Source organism: Fulmarus glacialis, unplaced genomic scaffold, assembly GCF_000690835.1.
Source record: "Fulmarus glacialis isolate BGI_N327 unplaced genomic scaffold, ASM69083v1 scaffold28453, whole genome shotgun sequence".
NCBI classification, from domain to species: Eukaryota; Metazoa; Chordata; class Aves; order Procellariiformes; family Procellariidae; genus Fulmarus; species Fulmarus glacialis.
The window spans coordinates 98-25,208 of NW_009201411.1; the positions used below are offsets into that span (position 1 = coordinate 98).

Consider the following 25,111-nt stretch of genomic DNA (forward strand, 5'->3'; position numbering starts at 1 on the left):
GGGGACGCCAGCCGACCTAGGGAAACCAGAGTCCTGGGCTTCAGAGGGGGGAAAGAAATTTCATACTTTCTGAAAAACACGCCTGTTTACAAAACAAATGTTTCCGCACTAGACTCGTGCATTTTTAAGGCTCTGTATGAGGAACCAGGAGATAATGAACGCCGAGAATTCAACACTATTTACAAAATGGGGTGAAAAAGCAATTTTTATTCTCCCCGTTGATTCTTCCCGCCCCTCCCGCCCCTTTCTTACAGGTACGGTGGAAATTCTTCTCTCCTTCAGACACTACCTGCTAAAACTAGCACACGGGGGTTTTAGCAATGATCAGATGCTGTGCTCCTCGCTGTATTTACCCATCCTCCCAAATACTCTGCCTAGGTAACAGGCTTTTCCAGTCCCCTGATCTTCACAACCTCTTAAAAAGCAAAGCAACTAGACTCCGACAGAGTTAAAGACCTTTTGTTCCATCCAAGCCACTGATGAACGCAATCTGACTTGATCTGGAGTCAAAACAGCGTCACAAAAACCACCTCCACTCAACACCCGCCTCAGTACGACGGACATGTAAGCACAAAAAGCAGGAAATCTGCCCCAGCAGCAAGTTGGGAAATGTATGGCAGAAAAACCTTTCTCTGTGCAACTGCAAAGCCCAACTGTGTGTCTTACTAAGTTGCACAGAAGTAAGTAACCTTTGATAACCCTGAAATCCATTAGTAGTTAAAGAGTTACCAAATGCGAGCAGATTTTTTCAGGCTCAAGAACAGTTGGTGAGCTAGCAATGTACAGACCAACTTGCTCAGCTTAGCTCTTCGCATTGCACCACCTGTTAGGCTGGAAAGTCTTCTCTGCTATCAAAACAATCGCGTAGGCTGCCTTATAAGCAGGAAAGGGGCTATCTGAGGATAACAATTTCATTAACATTTCTCCTCTCAGCCCTTTACCTTGTTCTTTCCTCCTAAATTTTAGTAAGGGATAGCCAACTCTACAGAAAGTCCTACAGAAAGTCTGGATTTTCTCAGATTTTCTGGGGACTGATTCTCCCTTGATCAAGCTGTTTATACTGATTTTATTGGTCACAATTACTAACTTGTTTCCAGGGCCCAAGACCTTTCTCTGTGGCCTGTCACACGCTCACTAAATGCTTACCTTCTAGCCAAGTATAACCTTAAAATAGCCCTGCAAGGATCACCCTTAAAAAAAATCAAAATTACTCTGCTCTAACTACTTTTATTTCCACAACTATTTGCAACTCTATTTTAATAAATCCAGCATGACATGTGGCTTTCTCATCTATCATGGAGGCTTCTTTTTCTACTTACTTCCCCCAGTGCTCAGCAAGCCCAGGACCTTGTTGCACCTCTGCTGAACTACACACACAGCAAAGAGGCAACAGCCTCGAGGGTTACTCTTCTGAGTTGAAATTCACGTATGAAAGCTGGCATCTAAATCACAGAGCAGTGCAGATACAATTATTTCCAAAGAGTAAGCAGCCCCTGGCAAGACCACATATCTATCTGCCACTGAAGTGTGTTTCTGGCACCTGTCCTCAAGATCAAGTTATTCTGATACACTAATTTCTGGTGAAAAGAAGGTAAGGCATGTATTCTCTCCCTGTCCTTTGCACATAAACAGAAGACATTCTGCAGAAGCAAATTAGGTTTGACTTATTTTCTGATACATAAAAGGATCATGTTGCACATGTACAGGCATGAAGACTTACATACAGCTGATCAGGGTTGTGAAAGTACATGCATTAGGCATCTAACATCCACCAACACCAGAAACTGAGAGTTGATGGCAGCAAGGGGTTTTTGACTCTGAATTTGAACTATGCTGCAACTACTTTACTCCGGGGATTTCTTTATGTTTAGACACTAAACAAGATGGAACATCCTCCTACAGTTTAATCCCCAGCAGTTACACAAGTTCGCATTTACAACAGGTTGAGGATGCTAGGTGCAAGATCACCAAACTGCACAGCTATTTAAGATGCAGGTAATAGCCAAGGAAAGGCTACTTTAAAAATAATGTATTAAAATACCAATCTCGACTGTGCATGCTGTAAGGAAAGTGTTAAAATGCTTGGGGAAGACCTTCAAAATAAATTTTTATCTACCGTCTTTAGAGAGAAGCGGGATGACTGCCAAACATTGGATGACTGCTTTGAAGTCAGGTCCTCTGCTTGGCTGATGAACTCAGCAGCCTCTTGGAGACAGATGTCATCATAAGCAAATGGGGTTCCAAGTACATCCTTGTGACTTAGTCAAAATAGAACTGACTGGAGGGCTGCTGTTGCATGCACTTTCTTTTAGGGGCCTAGGAAAGCCGTAGAGTAGTTTTAAGACTAAATCACTGCATTACATTTAATTGATTTCATACGAACACAAACAAAATTTTGCATACTAATGAATGCCATGTACAAAGCAGTAACTTATCTTTGTAAAAGTGCAAGAATGAGTCACTGCATGTGAAGATTTTATCATCTGAATATGCTATTTAAAAAGAATCTGCGCCATTAGCTGCTTATTAGCATTTCACCACTCTATACAGAGTCCCCAGAGAAACTGCTACCATCACAGTAGGAGATGGTTGAATCTATACTTAATTCTTGCACAAAAGGGATTGCGCACCTCCCCTTTTTATGAGGATGCAACAGCAGAAAGTTACCACTGGGGAGACAAGTTATCAAGACTTTACTTCCATAAAACACACCATCTTGTGTCTGCTAGATGTATTTGCTGAAGTAAATTAACTTCATCAAGATTCAGCCTCGTACATTTGAAAACCCTTCTTAGCACTGAAGCCTCCCTGTTTGGCCAAGAGGCTCAGGTTGAAAGAATTGTCTCTAGTCATTTTTGTCCACATGAACGTGATGTGGCTTGAACTTCAGCTTTGATGAAAATACCATAAAATGCAAGAAATAAAACTGTCAGCAGAATATACCTACCAGTGTTTTAACAAGTGATATTTTAATTTGTTTGGAAACGGAAGAGGTTTTAGGAAAGAGAAAGAAAAGTTATGCAGTAAGCCGCTAAATCACAGGTGTTAAAACATGCAAATTTTAAAAAGAGAGCTAGAGTTTCAGTGTGGTATGAACACAGGAGTAAAGAGTTCAGTAGACACATTGGTTAACATGCCAAACATCTATAACAAATTACTGTTGCCTAGCTTTGTTTATTGGTAAATCACTTTAGTAACCTGAATTCACAAATAAGCAGTAAATAACAAAAACTACAGATAAACACAGGTTACACATGCAAATTCCTGTTCACATATCACATGTGCAGGTACATTAAGAGCACAGTTCTAAAGATTCTTGACGAAACCAGATTTTAACAAAAAACGGTTTTAAAATGCAGGTATGAAAAAATTACATGTGAAGAATATAAAGATACCTTTTTACATTTCAGGACTCAAATGCTGCTTTTGAATATACTAGAGATGTACGACAGCTACAAGATTCAAGTAAAAGCAGGAAGAGCTCAAGGAAATAATACTGGTCAGAGGAGAATGGGCATTTACTTTTCACTAAAAATACACAGAATAGCTGAATAGGAAAGTCTATCAAGAGCTTAGGAAAAAAAAAAATCACAAAGTTGTAAAGCTGCCTAATCACTAATTTTCCTACTTGCTATATAACAGCAGTGACGTTAAAAGAAACTGCAATTCAACATTTAAAAATGCAACTTACATTTAAAGACTTTTCAAAAGTGAAATGCAATGACAGCCTTACACTCGAAATTAAATATCTGCTAGGCTCAGACTGAAATATGGAATGTTCTAGATAAAATAAAAATACAGTGTTACTTTTTATTTTTTATTGAGAATGGAATTGAAAGACCATTTATGAAGCTTGAAAGTAGTATATTTCACTTAAATGAAGTTTTCTTCCCATAGATGAGCTTTCCACAAGGGTGCAAGATTTTTCTTTAATAGCTTGAAGTGTCAAAACGAAAACTTGTTGCCATTCTCACATTAAGAACAAATTTTTGTCATTAACTTAACTGCATATGCTTTTTGCTACAACATTTAACACATGAACAGACCTATAATGCCTACTGTATTTCACTAAAACAAAAAAGAATACAGTATTTCCATCTACTACTTGTACTGCTTTTAAAAAAGATTAACATTAAAAACAAAGCCACTGTTTTCCTTACATCCTTCCTTCCTTTTAAGCTTCTTTCTTTTGCCTGTGGTCTTCTGCCATTTTATCCAGAATTTTCTGTTAAAAGAAAGCAACCATATTTTGGATGTATTTAAAGAGTTTCTCACAATCACAACATCAATAATAGAAACATAAATCCAGTTTTCAAGTTGTAAAATCTGTGAATATTAACTACAAAGATCATAACTAACACTGGCACTTCTCCATACGCTGAAGTGAAGTGGAGCTCCTCTGAAGCACCACGTTATCATCATGTCACCGAACATACAGCTCACCACCAGTAAACACCGAACGGCAGCCTCTGCCAGCATTTACCTGGCCCTGCCGTTAATGCCTTCCCAGCAGGCTGGCAAGCCAAGAGAATTAGTTTCCATTTTGTCATGGACTTGTGACAGCAGTTGTGCCACTTACCTGGTCAGAATCTGCCATCTATAAAGCTAGGGACAAAACATCTCACCTCCCTAGAGAGGGTTATTTTGGAAGTTTGAGGACATTTTTATCACTTCGATGACATTTGGTAGCAATATCAATTTGTCTATTTATTTACTCTTACTGCTCTCAAAGTGAACGAGACTGCCAGCTAGAGAAGTGCCTTGCCATTGTGAAACAAAAGCTGCATTTCCCCCCGCTTCCTCCCCCGGTTTTAAAACCACACCAAGTCATTCAAGAGCAGCTTGCTAGCCATTTGTGCCCTGGAAAAAGCAAATCAAATCATATTTCATTTAAGTTAGTGATAAAGTTAATAAATTGGGATTATTTTCCCCACTTCCCCTTTTTATCAAGTCCCATAATCAGGTACCTCGATGGAAAAAAAAAGAAAAAAAAGCTATGGGTGATGGATGAGGTGGGTTTTTCTTACTACAAGATTCTGCATGGTAATTGATTTTCTGATCTATTCCTTGATAATGTTGTTTGCTTTGTGACATTTATTTGTGCCATCTGCCTTCCAGGGCCCTATATTTGTTTAGGATTCCCTATTATTGCAAGGGAGAAAGCAAACATTTTGAGTTCGAGATGCCACCTTCTTCTTTACTTTGGTACCCCCGGGGTTTGTTTTCAGCTCAATAATCAACTGGTATGAAATCAATTTATGTGAACACTGCATTATTATTAGAACTTCGTTTAGGATTTCCCTTTCTCAGAGGCGGTATTTAAAAGCAGCTCCCAGTACACAAAGATACAGCAGCAGCATAATCATTCATGCCATGCAATCATGTGATACCTAATCCAATTAGAAATTTTAAAACATGCTCACAAAATCAGAAGTTGCAAATACGGATTTTTTTTTTTAAAATATATAAAAACTTCAGCTTAAGCTCTGTTGACTGGTTAAAAATACTCTCAAAGGGACAACTGGAAGGGATTTGAGTCATCTGTATTTACTCTGCACCGCTACTTCTAAGCCTGGCCTTTACTCCAATCAGAATGCCCTCTTTAATTCAAATTTACTAAAAAAAATGCTGGAGCCCATCTTTAAAATGTGTATCCTGTATATTATTTTCAAAAGATGAAGTTTTGGAGAGGTCTAGCTTGAGTTAAAAGTTATAGAATAAGCCAATTTCCACTGCCTGAAAGCTTTTTTTCCCTCAGTCCAGTCTCGTTCAGATCTATTCCCCAGGAAAGAATCACGCCATTTAAAATGAACAAGTTTTTGCCTTACCTTCAACTTTTGATAATGAGGAAGGCTGCTGCAATGGGTCTTTTTTGCAACATCTTCATTTGTGTAGAACAGGGAACACAATTTGCAATAAAACCCTGTTTTGGGTACCACATAATTCACACCTAGAGAAGTAAACACCACAAAATAAACTAAGAGATCTACTCTACATCATTTCTTTTAATGTCATATGTCATTTCAGCTAAATCTTAAAACCATAATTCACTTTACATTAAAAGCTGCTTTATCTTTAAAAGTCCTTGTTTTAGTTTATTCAAGCCGGGGCCTAGTAATAACTAAATATGCAGGCTTTTTTTTTTTTTTTTTTTTTTTTTTAATTTAAAAATCAACCTTTCAGATTAAGGGTCCATTTTATTGGTTCCTTCAAAAGAACTAACAACGTTCTGTGATCCGTTTCTGAGTTCTAAGTATTTAGTATGAATCTAAACTATCACCACTATTGTGATTTGTGCTATTAATTGAATTTGTGTTGCTAAAATATACCTCTACCAATTTAATTTCTGCCTAAGGAAAGTGTTATGGAGAACTGTATGAAAATAAGGGGAAAAAAGAAAATACTAGGGTTACGGGAGGAGTGAAGAAGGGGAGAGGAGTGGGAAGCCCTAAAATGAAAGGCTCAGAGGCAATGTGTTGCCAGAAATAAAAGGCAAATGAAATGAGAAATGCTACTGCAATGCACAGAGACATATTTGAAAAGAAATGGAAACAGCCTTACCAACAGGAATGTTTGGCTGGTATGGCCCAATCCTAAATTCATCTGGAACAAGAGATTTCTCTTGGACATTCTTTGTTTCCTGTTCATCCTGGATGTCGGTATTTTCATGGGCATTTTTCTCAGTATCCTGTGCTGTTGTGGTATCAGAAGCTTCAACAGTTTCAGCCTTCGAATTATCTTCGGGTTTGGTTCCATTTTCTAGCGTTTCATTTTCCTGCTCTGGCTCCTCAATCTTGTCTACCTTGATTTCTGCCAAACTATCATCGTTTTTGCCAGCAGATTTTACTGCCAAACCCGACTTGCGGAGTTTTTGATGATCCGAGTCTTCTTCATCACCAACCTCATCTAGAGTGACAAAACCTTCCATGCTCCGTGGAAAGCCACCCACGTATCGCTGTTGAGAAAATGTTTTCCTTATGTCAGCTTATTCTAAAATGTTTCCCTCAAACCATCTTAAGTTTCAGAAGAGAAATATCTTCTCCAAATTCCCTGGAAAAATGCTCAAATTCTTCCTTCAAGACCTACCCTCACTCATTCAAAATGTTACTCAAAGCATGCAGAAGCGTAACAAGCTCTTTTTAAATGTACTCCACTGTCCCAGAATCAAGTGTTCAATTTCAGAATAAATTTTTTTGTTTTGCATCATGAGGGTCCACTGTTACATCAACATGTGATCTTCAACTTGAGAATTTCAGTATCTTTTTGCTCTATTCTTACTTTGAAAGTCTTTTTAACGTGAGTATTTTAATTTTAAGTGGAAGTCATTTTGGAATGCACAAGTTTTGTTTCTATTTGAGACAGTCCCACAAGATCCTCAAATTCATGCCTGCATAAAAGGTAAAACCTTACCAGAACACTTCTGTGCCCACTAATAGTATGAAAGTTCATTAAAAAAAAAAATTAAGAGCTCTTTTTCAACCAGTGGAAAGCTTGAAGCTTCCACATTTAAAAAAAACAAACAAAAAACAACCCAAAAACCACCAACCACCAGAACAGTGGAGGTCTCTTAAAATCCAGCTTGATTAAAAGACAGTGAATCTGTCTGAATTCTGGTTTTTTTTTTTTTGAAATGTTCCTGAAAAAAAAAGACATCAGTATTCCACATACTTAACAGCAATCCTGAGTAGTACTGAAATAGCGTTAGCTTTACATCTGTGCTCTAGGAATGTAGGTCTTCAAGGAAGTAAGTCTGGGTTTTGAGGCAGTTTATCATAACGGATACCCACATATAATAAGAAACAAACACTGCCATTTGCGTTGGCAATATTAATCCCAACACCATGTAACTAGCTTCCTGATAGAAGGATCCCCTAAAACTGAAAACCATGCACACATCATTGATTAAGAATAAGGAACATGCCTTAGAATGTTTTTTTTTGCAAAAAAGTCAGTCAGTAACATTACTAAAACTTTGCATGCTACTCCACATAACCAAGTATGATTTAAACATTAAAAAAAGCAGCTGGTAGGACATAAAAAACCACAAGAGTGTGGGATCATCTGGTCAGAAAAAGGAAATTCACAGCAAGTAGCCTATAACTGAAAACACCCTGAAAGTACTCCCCACCCCCGCCCCCAATTGGAAATGGGCTTTGGCTAACCACAAATGGACCTGCCTACCTTCTGGCTAAGCATAAAGAGTAGGTGTACATACAATTTTGTCCAAGGGTAGATCAGCCTCAAGTTCCAAATAAGTAATTTTTTTAATGTTACTATTCTGCTCTGTGCTCAAAGGAGCAACTAACTACAGTCTCATGAGAAACTGCTCAGGAGAAAACAGTTCCTGGTTGCTTAGTATTAGTCAAAAAAGGGGTGAAGAGAAAGGCAAGAAAAACCCCAGGAAGCGACATGGGTAGAAGCCCACAAGTTAACAGTTTCTGTCAAAACAGAAACAGTGATTTATAACTGATTCCATTTGCAAGTTGCATCCAATGGGATCTTCCATTTTCTTCACAGGAGCTTTAACACCTGTTTCTCTTCAGACAGGTTTGTCATGCATGTGTTTTAAAGACCCACAGAAAAAGGTCTGAAATAGAATGTACTGTGGTGTGCTATTTAAGTTAGACAGGGTTTTCCACACTCAGTACCTTGCTATGATTACCTTTTTAAGCTTTTTCTTTGTTGCTGGATTGGCCACAACATTCCCCTCAGTTTTTACGGTCACATCATCAGCTGTGTCCTTTTTTTCTTCAGTAGGCACATCAGCTAAATTGGCAACATCTGCATCATCTGCTGCTGAGCTGCCACTTTCTAACAGTGCTGCTGCTTCCTCCTCATCCACTAGCAGCTCATCTTCAGATTCAAGAAGCAAACTAGGCTCATCTTGGTCTGCCTGTTCACTACTTTTAGCGCCCGATGGCTCAGCAGCATCGTCTTGTTTCTCCTCTTTCACTTTATCTTCTACACTACCACTTTCAGGTTTCTGAGTAGCATCTGTTTTAGACTTCTTATCACTTGGAGAATCTTTGCTGTCTGGAGAATATGTTCTCTTTCTGTAAAGAACAAAGAACACTTGCTTGTAAAACTGAAGAGAGCCCAGAAATGACTAAAAAACAGGTAGGCTATATTTTTCTAGACAAGCCTGAAAAAGATTGTGTTTTAGTTCAGAAAATGGAAGATTGAGGGAAACCTTGAAGGATACCATTCTTCAAATATGCAAAAGGCTGCTGCAAGGAGGAACTGTCCTTACAAGACAGGACAACTGCTCATGGGTTTAAACTGCAGGAAGGCAAAGCTAATTAAGGACTGGAAAAGATTTCCTGAGGAGCCTGAAGAGGCTGTGAAATCTCCACCATTAGAGGAAGAGCACAGTTAATCCCAGGGCACAACAAACAGTTTGATCTCAGAGCTTGCTTGACTTCTTTTGTATCATTTCTATACTCTGGGTAAGGTGTTTTCATATTTCTTTTAAACTACATTATGCAATATTAGCAATAAGAAATTACCTAGTTTTATCCTTTTTCAGCAGTTCAACTCCTTTGTTTGGAATCTGAAATCAAATAAAAAAAATTGTAAGTCACAGTAGACTATTATTTATACAACTGTTGCAGTATTAATTCAGACCAGACAGCATAATCTAGCCAAGCACTTCCAATTATGTTAATCCACAAGTACTCTTTTACCATGCCCACCTACCAACCAATTTATCAACTGCTGTTATGCTAGACAGGGCCTTACCAACCTAGAAATCCCATGTCTTTATTTGCAGTAATTATCACTTATTCAATACAAAATGGGATAACCTGCTCCAGAAGAATCATCAACAATTCCTCTTTTGTTTATGAACTGATACAGTGTGCTGCAGGCAATGGCACAAATCAGTCTTAATCTACACTCTTCTCCCTATCATTAGTAGTGGGCTACTGTGGAAAGCTTTTGAAGACTGGAAACACTTATTTAGGAGTTACTGAATAGGAAATTCCACTTGTATGGTAGTAACATGGAAAACTATTCAATGCATTGGCTAAGTATTTGAATTTGCCATAAAGTGTTCATTTTTGGTGCATGATCATGTGCAATAGTAAGATTTCCCCATACTCCACAATAGAAAGCTTAGGTATTTTATGATGCAGCTTGACAGTTCAGATTTTTCTACCTAGTGTCCTAGTCTGATGGAGAAAGTCTTATAATTGCAAAAGTATTATTAGCATTAGGTGTTATGTCAAAAAAAAAAAGCTATCAGCCAACTCTTCCCTCCTTGATATGAGCTGCACATGCAAAGCTTATTCTTAAAAATTAGATCATAAGACTAAATCTATCTATCTAGGTTGTTGGGGTTAGTGTCCACAACAGGGATCAAAAAGCTTTCTGGTGCTGAAGAAAAAAGGTTTTGGATGGCATCCAACACAGCAAACACATTCTGTTGTAATACTTCATAGTTTAAAAAGGAGTCCCTAATAACATTTTGTCTTTGTTCTGTACACAAGAGTACATGTATAACAAAATGGACAAACCGACCAGCAGCTGTGAAAAGAAAAGCCAAGAATTAAGCACACAATGTGTGAGTACATAGTTCTGCCACCCAGCTTGGTTTTATTCACTGATCATTTTCAGAGGGGGGTGAGAAAAAAAGAACCCACATTACAGAATGTTCTAAATGGAGAAATTTTAATTAAAACCTACACCAATTACTCTAAAATCTGAATTCTAGTAGTTGTTTGATTTTTGTTTAATCTGAAAGGAAAATCCTTTTACTTTGTTCTAGGCCTCATAACACCACACTCATGCTAAGTAACTGCACTTAAATAGCCAGAAAATACTAAAGTGAATCCTTCCATTTTACAAGTGGCATTGGATTCTCAGTAAGCAATAGCTGTCTTCTACTTTACACCTTTAACTACAATTAAAAAACTAAAAGCACTACTTACCCTTAACACCAGTTTCTTGTATTTTTCAGATAAATCCACTTTCACACATCTGCCTTGGAACCAAAGCGCTTTGTTGGCACAATGCTCAACCATAGCTAAAGCATCTTCTCTGGTCTCCATCTCAATGAAAGCCTGAAAAGATTAAAACACTCATTAAAAACAACTATGAAATACACAACACTTTTGCAGGCAAATCTATTTAACTTAAAACACAGTGTTTCCAAATGCTGAAACAAAATTGTAAGATTCAGCTATATCCATCCTCTCCAAACTAGCCGTACATTTTAAAGTTTACCAAAGTGCTCTATAAACCCCAGCTTTTCAATTCAGTAATATCTGTCCCACAGAAAGTTCTGAAATGAAACAACAGGCATTTAAATAATCTGCAAAAAAAAAAAAAAGATCACCACAAAGTAAAATATTATTCCAAATAAAAAGCAACTGGACAATAAAACTCATCTGTCTGGGAAATCCAGGGTAGCTGAGAAACTACCCCAATATTTTATTTTTTGAGAGAAGCCTGAAACAGAAAGGCAGCAACTGCTGGTCTATAAGCCCTGCTTTGTGAGGTGTTCCTCCAAGAAACAAGTCTATGACACACGATCACCATAAAGTAAAATATTATTCCAAATAAAAAGCAACTGGACAATAAAACTCATTTGTCTGGGAAATCCAGGGTAGCTGAGAAACTACCCCAATATTTTATTTTTTGAGAGAAGCCTGAAACAGAAAGGCAGCAACTGCTGGTCTATAAGCCCTGCTTTGTGAGGTGTTCCTCCAAGAAACAAGTCTATGACACACTAAGTTTGCCAAACAAGTTTTTAAAAACACATCTGGGCTAGAGTATCATTGGCAGATAGAAGAAAGCTGTTTCTGCATCCAATTTAGACAGCAAGGGATTTTATTTTTCCAGTGAAGTAAGGTCAGGAAGGACTTCCTAGGGGTCATACAATAGATTCTAGTAATTTTTCATTCCACAAGCGTGGCTTGTGGATTAGGGGATTCAGGCACTCATCTCATTGAAAAAGTGCTGGAATTTCTTATTTAACTCAAGGGCGCAACAAACTGGGACAGCAAAGCTGAAAAAAATTTAGAACTAAACACTTTAAACTCCTGTAGGTATTTATAGAAATCATGTACATGCATATCTAAAGCATTTTACTATACACATGCAATGCACTATCTTCAAATTTTTTTTTTCTAAGTTAGAGAGCCACAGCAGGACTGCTTTGGTTTAGTTTTAAAGAATGAGAAATAAAGGGTAAATGAAAGAAATGTATAATAGTGGAATATATTTGTTAATGTTTCATAGGTAATGTTTTTCCAGCCTTAAAAAAAGTTCCAAGACTCCTAGAAATCTGCATAACAAAAAAATTAAGCCTCAGTGCTAAATATGCCTTCTTCACAGCTGAGGCCTGTTCTTTTTTTTTTTTGAAATCAGCTCACATTACAGCAACATATTGCAGTAAGCTAGATAGCAAAACACCACCTACATAGTCCTCTAATAATTTCCATATCTATGCTAGAGCAGAAAGTCTACACATGCACCAATTAAAGGCATGTCATTTCTTCCCAGTTAAAAACCTTAATTTCAATCTTCACACATGTATGCTCCTATGGTCAGTTACCTGGCTTTTCATTCTCATAAGTATGTAGTTCTTAATTTTTCCATACGGTTCAGCCAGTTTGAGTACTGCGTTGTCTGAGTATCCTGAATGAGGTAAATTGCTGAGGTGAATCACACGACCAAGTTCTGGTTTTGGCGGCTCAGTTTTTTGGTCGGGTTTACCCTCGGGTTTCTAAAATTAAGAGAATCAGATTTTTAAAGTGCATCCTACATAAAATATACATGGGTGACTGGCCCTTGATTAAGTTGATACAGCCGAGAAATACATAAATTAACAATAACGTAAATGCAATGGCCTCATAACACTGACTGCTCCAGATCAAAATAAGGCAATGTTAAAAAAAGCAGAAGTGTTTTACCTTTATTCTTTTGTATTTCTGTGACAAGTGGACTCTGACTGGTTTACCAAATACCAGCGCGGGTGTTGTTGAGTAGTATTCTACTGCAGCCTGGGCATCTTCAGTGGTTGACATTTCAATAAATGCCTGAAATCATATAAAAACAAATTAAACGCTACTCCTTCAAGAATTAGTTGTTTTTTTTTTTAAAATCTCAAGCTCTTCCTTGCTTTCCTGTAAAAATAGCTGCATCAAAAATGAAAATTGCCTTTTGGTTACAACATTAACTGACCTGCAGAACTTGGCATGAATTTCACATACTTTATTTAGGTGCACAAACAGAACTATTTGGTTTGTTTACATTCCACCTAGATTTGGATTCAGAACATTCAGTTGCTTCCTGCTTTTTCTCTTCTATGATATTGGCTTTTTCCACACTTCAAAATATGACACACTGTGTAATACAAACTAAGACCGAAAAAGCGTTCAAAGTGTATTAGAACAAGAACAGAATTTGTAAGCATAGTTTATTTTTGAGAAAGCTATGAACAAGCAACAAGAAGGATTTTTCAAACAATATTTAAGTTAAAATGCAGTACTACATTTCCAGCATTTCTGGAAAGAAACATACTAGTCACTCTTCCTTTCACACATGGGACCTTGGTGACACGTGTGTAATCTTGCTTGATAGCTGAGCAAGTCCTTTTACAAAAATTAAGCTCAGACAGTAAGCATACTGAAGTCACCGAGCAGTACCAACAGCAGTACTAAAGGGCCTAATCTCACCTCATTGATTTTGTTTAGAATCAGGTGATTTGTAATTATTCCAAATGGTTCAACAAGCTGAAGCAGCTGATATCTCAAGTTCTTTCCCCTCTGGAAATCCATGATGTGAACAACTCTGCTTGTTTCCTGTGGAAGACAAAGCATGCATACACAACATGAAAAGAAAATGTGTATCAGCTAACCTAAAAAGAAAGTCTGTCAAGGCTCTGCTCTACTTTTATCTTTTTTTTTTTTTTTTTTTTTAAATTTTTAGATCTTCAGTAATAACTAAAACAAGATGCATATAGAAAAGGCATAGAACCTTCAGGGATTTGCACAGAGGAAGATGCTACCATGCCAAAGTTGCCTTTCTGTATGTTCACGTCCCACAGTGAGAGTGTTTAAATAGAGTCTGTACAGTTTTGGAACAAATATTTTGTAGAGTACTTGGCACAATGAAACTGCAATCTTATTCCAAAGCTTTGGTATTTCCACACAAATAAACCCTAAGATCTCACTTTTAAAGACAACCCATTCATTCAAAAAAAATCTTATGAAAGCAAACAAAAAGCATATGTGCATCAAATTGTGGTTTAAAAAAAAAACCCAACAAATTTTTAATACTAACCACTCTGCCCTTTTGCATGTGTCTCGGTCCTTGCATATTTCCATTTCCAGCTCCTTTAAGAAATTAAAAGAATGAGCAAGCTTAGTTCAACCCGCAAGACTGCTATTAACATGTCTCTTTACATGTTCTTAAGAGATACAAGTCACTTGTAATACTAAACCAGAATGACATCACATTTTAAAAACTAATTATTTCATTACAGTCTGAAAAGGCTGTTAATTTATTTCAGAGCTCTTGTAACTTGAGGTCCTCCTCCCCAATCATTCTGTTCAGTTCAACATTAGAGAAAGCTGCCCTTACTGACGTGCAGAAATAGCAGAGAATAAGCAAACCCCATTGAAAAAAATCTCTCCTGTTTTAGAGTAAGATTTGCCATAGCAAAATGTCTCTGTACACAGAAGATGTGAGATGTCTTTAACTAAGATACCCTTTTTACAATTAAGATTTTAGGTGTAGAAAAAAGCCTGGGTTTGGTTCTAAAACAACACAAGTTCTATCATAATGCCCATTTTCCTAGGAAACACCTGAAAAAAGCTTTTCGGATAGTTTGGCTCAAAGTCAAGTTCGAGATGTGTTGAAAAATTAATGAAATTAAGTATGAATGCATCTATCATCTAAAAAATCCTTTAAAGTGTCTGAAATACTTGTACCCTGTCAGGATAGCTCGGAAAATTAACTAGTTTTGCTTTTTAGTCACTGTAACTATTTAAAAGGCAGTAACAACTTCAAAGGAAGTAACAACTTCAAGCAAGAACCCGATTCTTAGCCTGCCTTCCTGTGAAGAAGAGGCTTCCACGATCTCTCTTCCTATTTCTCAGTTGCTATTCAAGTCTACTCATCAAATTCATTTGATATTAATTAAGGGGGAAAAAAACCACTCAGGACATTGAATTCTTGCAAGTTTCATAGAAAAAACCACCAATGTGTAGCTAAATGGAAGACAAAGCAAAAAACTTCTAGACAGGAAGAAAAGAAATCAAACAGTTAGAAAGCCAGCCATAATAACATGGCTGGTAATTAGCAGATGGTGGAAAAGTGAAAGTGTGGGAACCGAGTACCAGTCTTTGGCTAGGGAGGGACTAATGTATTTCAGTTCCACTGCTCAGAAAACTGAGTGTTTTGTTTTTCTAAAACACCAGTAACAAATTAAAACAAGGGAAAGAAAAAGCAAAATCTTAAGTCTTGTAAAAGCAGGTGCCTGTTAGTGTTACCTCTTGGCCCAACAGGAGGTCCTCCAAGGTGAAATGGAGGTGGTGGTGGTCCCAGAATTCCTGGTGCAGGGTTTGTGGATTGCTGCAACATAAAGGGATCACCCCTAGAAAGAGGGGAAAGAACACCTTAATTTTAAACAAAAAACCTGTGAGGCTTTCATTCTTTAAAAAACCCCCTAATTTCTGCAGAGCATCCAAGGAGATGTCAACTTCAGCTACTTTTACTGCTGCTCTTCAGCTAGTAGAAAACAAAGGGAGGTATCCATTTGAAGAAAAGGCGTGTTGTTTCACATAAAACGTTAAGAACGTCCTCTGCTTCAAATAAAGAATTACAAATACTTTAAAATTCATTGCTACTTACATTCCATGTCCTGAATCACTGTCAGGATTCCATTCTGGGTATCTTAAAAGGAACAAAAAAAGAAAAGGTGAAAAAAAATACAATCTCCTCTACCTATGTAATAATTTGCATACAAGCAGCAATACCTTTACATGTTAACACAGATAAAACACATGGTAACACTGCCCACTACAGGACCACTACAAGAGACATGAGCGGTACCTATTGACAGAATACAAGTTTTATTCTTAAATTAGAAACTTCCTACACTATATGTAACATGCTTGCCAATTTATAATACAAATTGCACACAGTTTGTTTTACAACACAAATTTAGAATTTGGTATAAGTGACTAGTAAAAAATTACAATAGATTCTCAACTCTTAAGATCCAACTCTTTAAAACATTACATATAGATCAGTAGGATTCAAGTTATGAACCGAGATCTCTTTTTTGTCCTGAAGATGCTCTAAGTTGCATGTTTTTATTCCCTACAAGGCACAGCATGTTTCCTAAACCTCCTCTGTGCAACATAATTGACCATTATTTAGTTGTACATGCCCTCATGCCACAAGAATGTTTACTGTACTTCGAATTCATACATTTCAAGCAGCAGCTGACAACGTCGGCTGTGAGTTGCTCCATTGATATGATGGTTCCACTCCTGCAGCAAAGTAAATAATTAAAAATTAACAGCCACATATGGCAAGCCATTTTTAACAGAATAATGTTGTATAGTGCAGTATCTTCTCTTCTAAGATGAAGCATCAAAGATACATACATAGGTAACAAAATCTTTCTGTAGTGCTTTAAAGAGACACTGAAATTGAACCTACCTCTTAACTCCTAACCTGGGTGAAAAGGTGTCTGATGAAAAATGTGTTGCAACCTATGGGTTTGATCCTGCCTCAGAGGTGCAAAGCTTACCAGGGGATAACTGCTACACCATACATGCGTATCATTGCGATTTCAACTTTTAGAACTGGATGCTGAGATTTTTTTTTTTTCCTCAGTAATTTTAGAATTTCCTTCACTCTCTCTGCTTCATTCCTCAGGCTTTTAAAGATTAATGTGAACTAAACACTCAAAGTTTTAGAACCATAAAGAAGCCAAGAAATTGCAAGGAATTCAGAAAGGAAAGACTAAAAGAAATGAAAGTGCATAGCTAGGACAAACTACAAGTATACAGGTGACATAAAAATATATGACCATTTGCAGGGAATAATCAAGAAAAAAAAGAGATCTAAATCAAGATGGTACAAAGGAGGAATAATGGAATTAAACCAAATCAGCCAGGTAGAATTCCTTCTGTTTCTGGCTTTAGCACTAGAAAGGAATCAGGGCTTTCTATGTTTTCTCTGCAGATTATTTTGATTACGAAGGGAGCTATTAATTTCAAGAGAAGAGAAGGGACTCGTCCTTTATTGAAGTATGGAGTGCCTGATCTCCACATCCTTAAATTCTTACAAGTAACAGCACTAGTTTGTGCTATATTCACATTTGTAAAGTGACAGAACTTCTGAAGTTTCACTGCTGCACATCCGTGAGCCACAGTCTAATTTCCACTCTGCTGCTCTTCAGTAAGCAAAGGGATCAGCAGAGACACACGGGGCAAATTAGCAGAGAAATGAAGGGGAGAGTAAGTATGGATCTTTGGGGGGCAGTTTAACAACTGAAGGTTTTCCCTTATCGGCTACATTTTCAACTGTGAACACGCATACTGCATTGGCCGACTGTTTTATATGTCTCTTCTTACATGTATATTTCTGCTCAGCACCCACAAATGATTTTTTCCTAATCCCTCATCTTTCCTGATTTTTAGTTTCTGCCACACTATAACCATCCTTCTGGATACAATGAGACACTCCTAAGGCTTACTGTAGTGTTTCTATATGCTAAATGCCTACCTTGCACTTTCCACAAAGGAGAAAAACCTTAAAGTCTCCCATAAAGTACTGTCGTTAAACTACATTACAGTATTACTCCACGATACACAGAATGTAATGTGGAGCAAGATGAAACCTTCACTCATTTTATCAAGAAGATGTAAAATGAGAGCACCACTTCTTGTTAACTGTACAAGATGTAGGCTCTGCAACTATAAATTAATAAATACGCTGGCAATTACGATTAAAAAAAACACCAAAACCCCCAAGCAAACCTACCTATGAATGAAATATTCAATACTTAAAAACCAAAATGCTTCAGTTTAAAACTTGCTAACAAGTTTTAGTACTATACTAGAGAAAACAGTCATTTAAACACTAAAAAACCCTCTAAATTTGGGTGCACAATCTGTAAAGCCTCGGTGGCTGATTCTGCTAGATAAACCATGCTTTGAAGCTGTCTTAACATGTAATTTAAAATTATTATAAACTGAAACAGAAATTATCTGCAAACTAGAGCCAAAGTTTGGGAGATCTAGTTCTCATTATACTTTAAATGCTTTTAAATTGGCAAAAAAGGGAGATATGACATATAACGTAGGATTTTTTCCCCAGGGAAAGTTTTCAGAACAACAATGGCTCATCTACATTACTAACGTTTTATTAAATACAATTCTTAACCTGGATTTCCCTTTACTCCCTGCCTCTACCCAGTCTGAAGCATCACTCCTGTGAGGTTTCAGGGCACTAGATATTTACAGACACTAATTAACATGAACACCCAAAGTTAAGCTAGAGAAAATCTGCACTGAGTTTCTTAAAACTCACGATCACCTTTTGCCTCAACTGATGCAAGCAAGAGGACGTACTGTTCTTCAGAAAATTAGGCCAAACTTAAGCACCCAATTTTAGATAGTCCTCTATTAGGAACACGGCCATGTTTTTCCTTTGAGATGTATCACCATTTCAAGTGTTTAACCTCCAAATTCATCTGCTCATGTTGCATCAGCCTTTTTCTTTGGCAGGGAAAGCAATCCCTCCACATCTAACACCTCATTCCTTGATAAAGGGATCAGGATTGACAAAATGCCTAAAAAAACCAGGGCACGATTTACTTCACAATTAGACAGAAAACAAACTGGGTCTTAAAATATATACACATCAAATTAAAGAAGCAATTAAGAACATTGCTAAAAAAGAAAAAACAGAGGACTAGTCTGCCAGCTTAAGTTACTCTAGGGGTGTTTAACCCCTTGCTTTATCATACGCTTTAAAAAAAATCTTCTATGATATTTTTATTTGAATGTGGTGAAAATGAGATTTTGATACTGCAGTAATAAGTTTACATTGTCCCAGCTAAGAAAAGCATTCCCTTTCTGCTTTCCATAAATTTTGGTTCAGATCAGATTACTTTAAAAGTTAAGTTCTACTTGATTCAATTTTGTGGGAGATACAAAATAAGAAATTCTGTAACTGTTAGGTATGCAAAGCAGAGGAAAAAAAGAGAGAAAGAGAAAAATTCTTGCGGTAACATGATTTCTGAAATTAGAAACAAAGCCCAAACTTAGGTCGTAAGAAACAGATGATCCAATCTCAAATATTTTATGGCGTACTAGCAGTTTAAGTCAAAGCATATTCCTAAAAAAACAGATGGTTTTACATGTTACAGAAGAAGTCAGCCACTTAAGTTATGCTGTCAAAAGAATTTGGTATTTCTCATACCTGGAAAGATATTTCATGTTGGATATCCTTTCAATAGATCTTCGTACCAAAGCAGACTAAGAACCACGAGGCTTTAAAATAAAGTGCTAAAAAGAACCCTACTTACAGGATTACTGGTTGCCATCTTCAAGGGCCTCAGAAGTTTATGTTTTCAATCTAACCAAATGAAGTCCTTTTACAGAACTGAGCATGGCATCTAAACTGTTAACACTTAAAACCTTTTATGAACATAAATGTCAAATATAGGAGACAAGAAACCCGGATTACTGTGATTATTTTATATAAAAAGTAATTAAAGCAACACAAGTTCATAAACTGTCAGATCAGCCGGAGTCATACAATGTGTGCTCTAAAACTCGTTTGATCATTTCCTTGCAGGGACAGAATAATTCTCGTGTTTCAAAAAGATTAGATGTACAGAAGCAGCACTTTTTGAGAGGTAACTGTAAAGAAATAGTTAGTAACAGCAATTCCACATTGTCTCAATTTTACAGTAATAGCATGTATTATATTTTCAATTGAAGGCCTTCAAGCTAATTAGCCACTAATTGTGACAAGAGGGGCACTGTATTAGCCAATTAGCCAATTAAATTGCCTAGTATACTGAAAATCAGCAAGATGAGTAAAATTGGAAAAGCTGAAAGTGAGAAGGCTCTGAAAATAATGTCTGAATAAACAGGCCATTTTGAGTAACCCGCTACCTTTGCAGAGAGCTGAACTACTCATGAATAAACTAAGAGGGAAGTCTCAGCATAACCGAATATACCCGAAGATCCACTCTACTGGCGAGCCAAGTAAAGAACACTACTAGGAACACAGAGCAGGATACTGCAACAGCAGACTGATTGCTCGGAGAGTCTACAGGGATAGATGCAACATGTGACAATAAAAAGTGAGTCTGAAGTGTCTAAGAAAGTTGTGAAAAAGGAGAAAAATGACGACAAATTTCAGCCATAGTATGAGATAGAGTGTTAAAGTGAAATTAAAAAGGCAAGAATGAGCTAATCTAAAACGTGGTTTTTACTTTTGCAAATAAGTGCCAGGGCTCTACATTAACTCCTTCCCTTTGGACAGGGAAAAAGCAGAACTGTGCAAGAATGCATCTTAACTACATATAAATCAGCAATCAAGACAGATGTGGAGGAGAGCTGAAACTAGCTTCCTGAATAGCACAGTAGATACACTGCAAAAAAAACCCCAAACCAATAAAAAATAAAAAAAACCCCACCCAAAAACTGCTTGAATGCCAGATGTTTGTGGTTAAGAGAACATGTAGATGTAAAATACAAATAAGATATCCCAGTAGATGATAGCTGTTTGACTTGAAGTTAAGCAATCTGGGCAAACAAAATACATTAATGTAAAGCCCTGGTTTACAGTGTTTGTTAACAATTACCTTGTAAATAAACCAAGTGCCTTTTTTACTCTCAAACCAACTTTCAGATCATTTCAAAAGCAACCAGGCTATAGAAATAATTAAAGAAATAGATAAAAACAGAACAGATACTACAACGTAAAGGAAAATAGAAGTATCTGGTGCATAACTCACCTTATTAGAATGAACTGGCATATCACATATAGAGCACAGATGGGGATAACCCTTCGGTAAGAATCCATGGAAGTCTTCAATATTGCTATTTGGAGGAGCACCTCTCTTTTTCTCAAAGAGAGATCTCTCAGGACCAGGACCACGACCCATTCTGTCATACTCACTGTCAAATTTATGATAGTTATGCGAAGTCTCACCATAAAAAGATTCATCCCTACACCTTTCTCCATCTCTTAATCTGTCATCTTCATAATCCATTCTGTCATAATAACCAGATTCTTGAGAACGACTTCCATGGTCATAGTCAACCACTGGGTTGAGACTAGGACCACGATCATCAAAGCTATCTCTTCTAAAATGCCTTTTTTCTTCCCAATCATCCCTAGGTACTCTGTACGGTGGTTCCCGTGTGGATGATCTGCCATCTCTACCATAACCTTCTTCAGCTCTCCTCCTTTTAAGTTGTAGAAGGATCTGAGGCAAGTTTTCAGGAGTAATCTTGTCCTCGGGATAGCGACTCAGTTCATCTAAGTCTCTAGCAGACAGACCAAAGCTGGCCAAAATGTTAGTGGCCTGGTCTGCATCTCCACGGTGCTGAGAAGACAAAGGGAGCGGACCTCTACTTCCAATGTTAAATATAGACTGCAAATTATGGGAAGAGGTACTACCAGAAGACAGTGCACTATGAGATCCTTGTTGGTTCAATGAAGAACTCATTCCAAGATTCATTAAGCTAGCAAGGCGTGCAGTACCCTGGTTCATCCTTCCAAGAGATGCTGGCATATTTAAAGACTGGGTAGCAGCAGCAAGAAGGCCTATTCCTGCAGAGAGGTCACGCCCATGACCTTGTGAATCCCTACTCAGAGATGACTGCTGGAATGACTTGGACATTGTAGAACTATAACTTGTCTACTTTATGGATCAAAAAAATTTTTTTCTTTTTTATAAGATGGCTGAAAAGAGAGCTCACACTAGAAAGCTAGGCAAACTTCACTTCAAAAATGGTAACGCCAAGAAAGAGGATCAATAATGACCGCAGATCTTCTTCAAGCTGAGAAACACCAGACAATTCTGTAGAAAAACAAGCAGTTTTAGTCATAAATCCCTTTAAACAGATGCAGTTTTAAACTTATGCATCATGTTGATCTAAAAACATTAAAGATCTCAATCTTACAAGGCTTTTATTACATAACTTAACAGATTCAAGAGGTACCCAGAACCTACATTTATTATTTCAGATAAAAATACAGTTGTGTTTCCTACACAAACTACTCTTCTTCTACAAAAAGCTACTTTCATACCGAAGACAAGTGAATTTCAGAAGTTTGGGATGTCTGAAAGCATCTAAAGTTTACCAGCATATAAGCCTTGATCTCTGGTTAATGGTTTTGTTTATACCCTACGTTACTGTACTGTGTCTATGAGAAGACCACAAAAAAACTTAAGCCCATAGAATCCAAGATGACTTTGGCATATAATACATATTTGAAAATGAAACCTATACCACCACAGAATAGGACGAAAGGAAGTTAAAAGTAACTGAAGTTTGGGCAAAAAGTTTCTGCTGTAAGATCTGGTAAATAAGACCAAACATAATATTCAATCTTTATGCAGCAAAATTCAAATTACCGATGTGAAGACAGATGTGAACAAGAAAAATAAGTTTTAAATTTTGCAGGAAGTAAACAAGACCTCTTGCTCAAATTGCAGTTATACAGATAACAGCACTTAGGAAGTGGCTCTTTACTCTGTTTTATTGCAGCCGTGACATCAGCCTGTCCCCTCAGACCTCAAGCTAAACAAGGTCAGGCTTAGTACTGGGATGGGAGACCCAAGGAAAACCCTACTCCTGCAGAAAGAGGCACCAGGTGAGTCAGGAGATGGCACTGCGCCCCAGCCAGCCCTGCAGGACAGCGGCGTCCCTGTCTCGTACCAGCATACTGCTGCTTCCTTGGTTCAGGTCTGACACTTTCATACCATGACCACATGTGGTAGTTAAAGATCCTAAAGCAATACTCGTAAGAGAGAGATATCTGCCCCCGTGTCCCACTAAAATACTAACCTCGTATTTAAATATTTGGTTCAACTGCATTTACTTGAAGTTTTAACTAAACAGTGTATCAATATCCACAGTATATTTTATGGTGCAATGGATATATTTCATAAAATGTTCTTTTTTTTCTTTTTAGTGCAGAGCAGAAATAAACTGTAATACTTCTCCCCATACTCTTTCAGCCCTGGGATACACAAACTTCAAAGCAATTCAACACACATGAGAACATTCCACCAGGAATATGCTCTTCGTGGGTCCCCGATGTGGTAAAGCCCTTTCAAATCTCTGCAGAGCAGTTTTGCTTCTCCAGCACTGCCACTCAGATGCACATAAAACACACACTTGAAAAAGAAACAGGCACACATTGCACAGCTCCAGATGAAATCGGCTTCTAAGAGAACAGGTACGTTTGGGGAGGAATGAAAAGGACAAAATGAAAGCAAGGATTTTTCCTTGAAGAGACCAGTTCTGCAGAAGGCAATTTCTCTTGTACTGGAAACAAAGAAAAAAGGTCAAGGTTATGAGCATGTATCTATCCCAACTGCCTACTCAATCCAGAGCCTTGTTTCAATAGCATGTAAAGTTTTTTCTACTTCAAGTTGAAAAGCACTTGGGTTTTCTTTCTTGGTAACAGCGCGTTACAAAATTATGCATTTATGTAGAAAAATAATGGATTCCATGAGAGATACATAAAGGACACAAAATCCACACAGAACTCCACCTTTGAAAAGTAACTGCTTTATACAGTTTGCTACATGTTCTGTTATCAGTACGTCTGAACTCATATTCCAGCTATGCTCTTAAGATCCACGTACTTTGGAGTCGCTTAAAGTAAGCTTAATTGTGTAACACTTGGTTAAGAATAAGAAATTGAGAAACATGGGGATGAAAGTAAGTTTAAAAGTATCGGAGGCAGAAGACAGAAAAGCACTGCAAAAAGCTTCAGAGGAAAACAGTAAAACAAGAATATACTTAGAGCAGATGAGGCAAATTCTAAGTGAGATATCCAACACAGGCTGACCACACTAAAGAACACCTGAGTAGAAAGCATTTAAGAACTGTATTGTAAAAACCAAGCCTTTTTTGGGTACCGCATTTTATCTTACATACATTCAGTAATCTTCAAAGCACTTTATGACAATTTTACAAGTTAATCCTTACTCCTTCGATTTTTACATATAAATTTTCTTCTAGTTCATTCACACACTTACAGAAAGGTTTGAAACTGAACTTACTGGGTTCTTCATAAAATCAGTATTCCAGAGAGCTTTACAAACCAGGCCCTGACAGTGATTCAGCAGACAACCACATGGTCAGGAAAGGCACGGTGCATCCTGCTGTTAACGCAAGGACCTGCACTATTCAAGTTTTCACTAAATCAGGAAAGTTCTCCACTCTTCCTCTTTGAACAGATGCTCACTAATCCTCTTGTCACAATTTTCAACTGGCAGCTCATTGTCCGCTGCTCTGGAGAGATTAGCAGAGAACAAAACCCATCACATCCCAGTCCGTCACGGCCCTGGGCTGCAGAGAACCTGATTACATGCCATGCTTTGACCCCACATACACATGGAGGTTTTATATAACCATACTGTGCTGCTGCTGCAAACACCCAGAGAAGAAAGAAGCAAAGGGGGGGGGGGGGGAAACACAGTAAAGATGGGGGAAAAACGAGACAAAGAAACAAAGAGGGACAATCTTATGAAAAAGCATGAAGTGGGACAGTAAGACAATTGTATGATGAAGACAGAATATAAGGTTGGCAGTTGGTGTGCTAGCCAGTGAACTGCCCTATACCAGCCAGTGAACTACCCTATATATAATTAGGTATTCGAGTGGAGTACTTAGAAAAACTAAGTTTCTGAGTTATCCTCAAAAATCACTATTTATCACATCACTGTCATCTTGCAATTGCTGTTGTACTCTACTCCTAACCATCCCCATTCTTTAAGATCAGATGAAGACAACAACAAAACAAGGTGGGGGAAGAGCTCTAAAAATCATACCAAAGAATGTTTAACTTCCACATGGTCAGGTTTAATATGCGATTCTAAGGTGGCATT

General features: G+C 37.5%; 1 protein-coding gene across 2 annotated transcripts; it reads right to left on the bottom strand.

The window, feature by feature from the left end:
• Positions 1 to 3,157: 3,157 nt before the first annotated feature.
• MATR3 (matrin 3) lies at positions 3,158 to 22,165 on the bottom strand. Of its 2 annotated transcripts, none has more exons than XM_009573946.1 (14): positions 20,996 to 22,165; positions 16,441 to 16,502; positions 15,859 to 15,900; positions 15,498 to 15,601; positions 14,287 to 14,339; positions 13,680 to 13,805; positions 12,915 to 13,040; positions 12,557 to 12,727; positions 10,929 to 11,060; positions 9,507 to 9,550; positions 8,663 to 9,053; positions 6,562 to 6,955; positions 5,829 to 5,950; positions 3,158 to 4,225 (listed from the first exon to the last, which is right to left on the bottom strand). In XM_009573946.1, exons 1-14 carry the CDS (start codon positions 21,884 to 21,886, stop codon positions 4,175 to 4,177), a joined length of 2,709 nt encoding a protein of 902 aa, XP_009572241.1. In that variant the 5' UTR covers positions 21,887 to 22,165; the 3' UTR covers positions 3,158 to 4,174. The 2 variants fall into 2 exon arrangements, with proteins under 2 accessions (XP_009572241.1, XP_009572242.1); XM_009573947.1 differs by having other exon boundaries at positions 6,562 to 6,802; positions 14,287 to 14,341; positions 15,491 to 15,601.
• Positions 22,166 to 25,111: the final 2,946 nt, after the last annotated feature.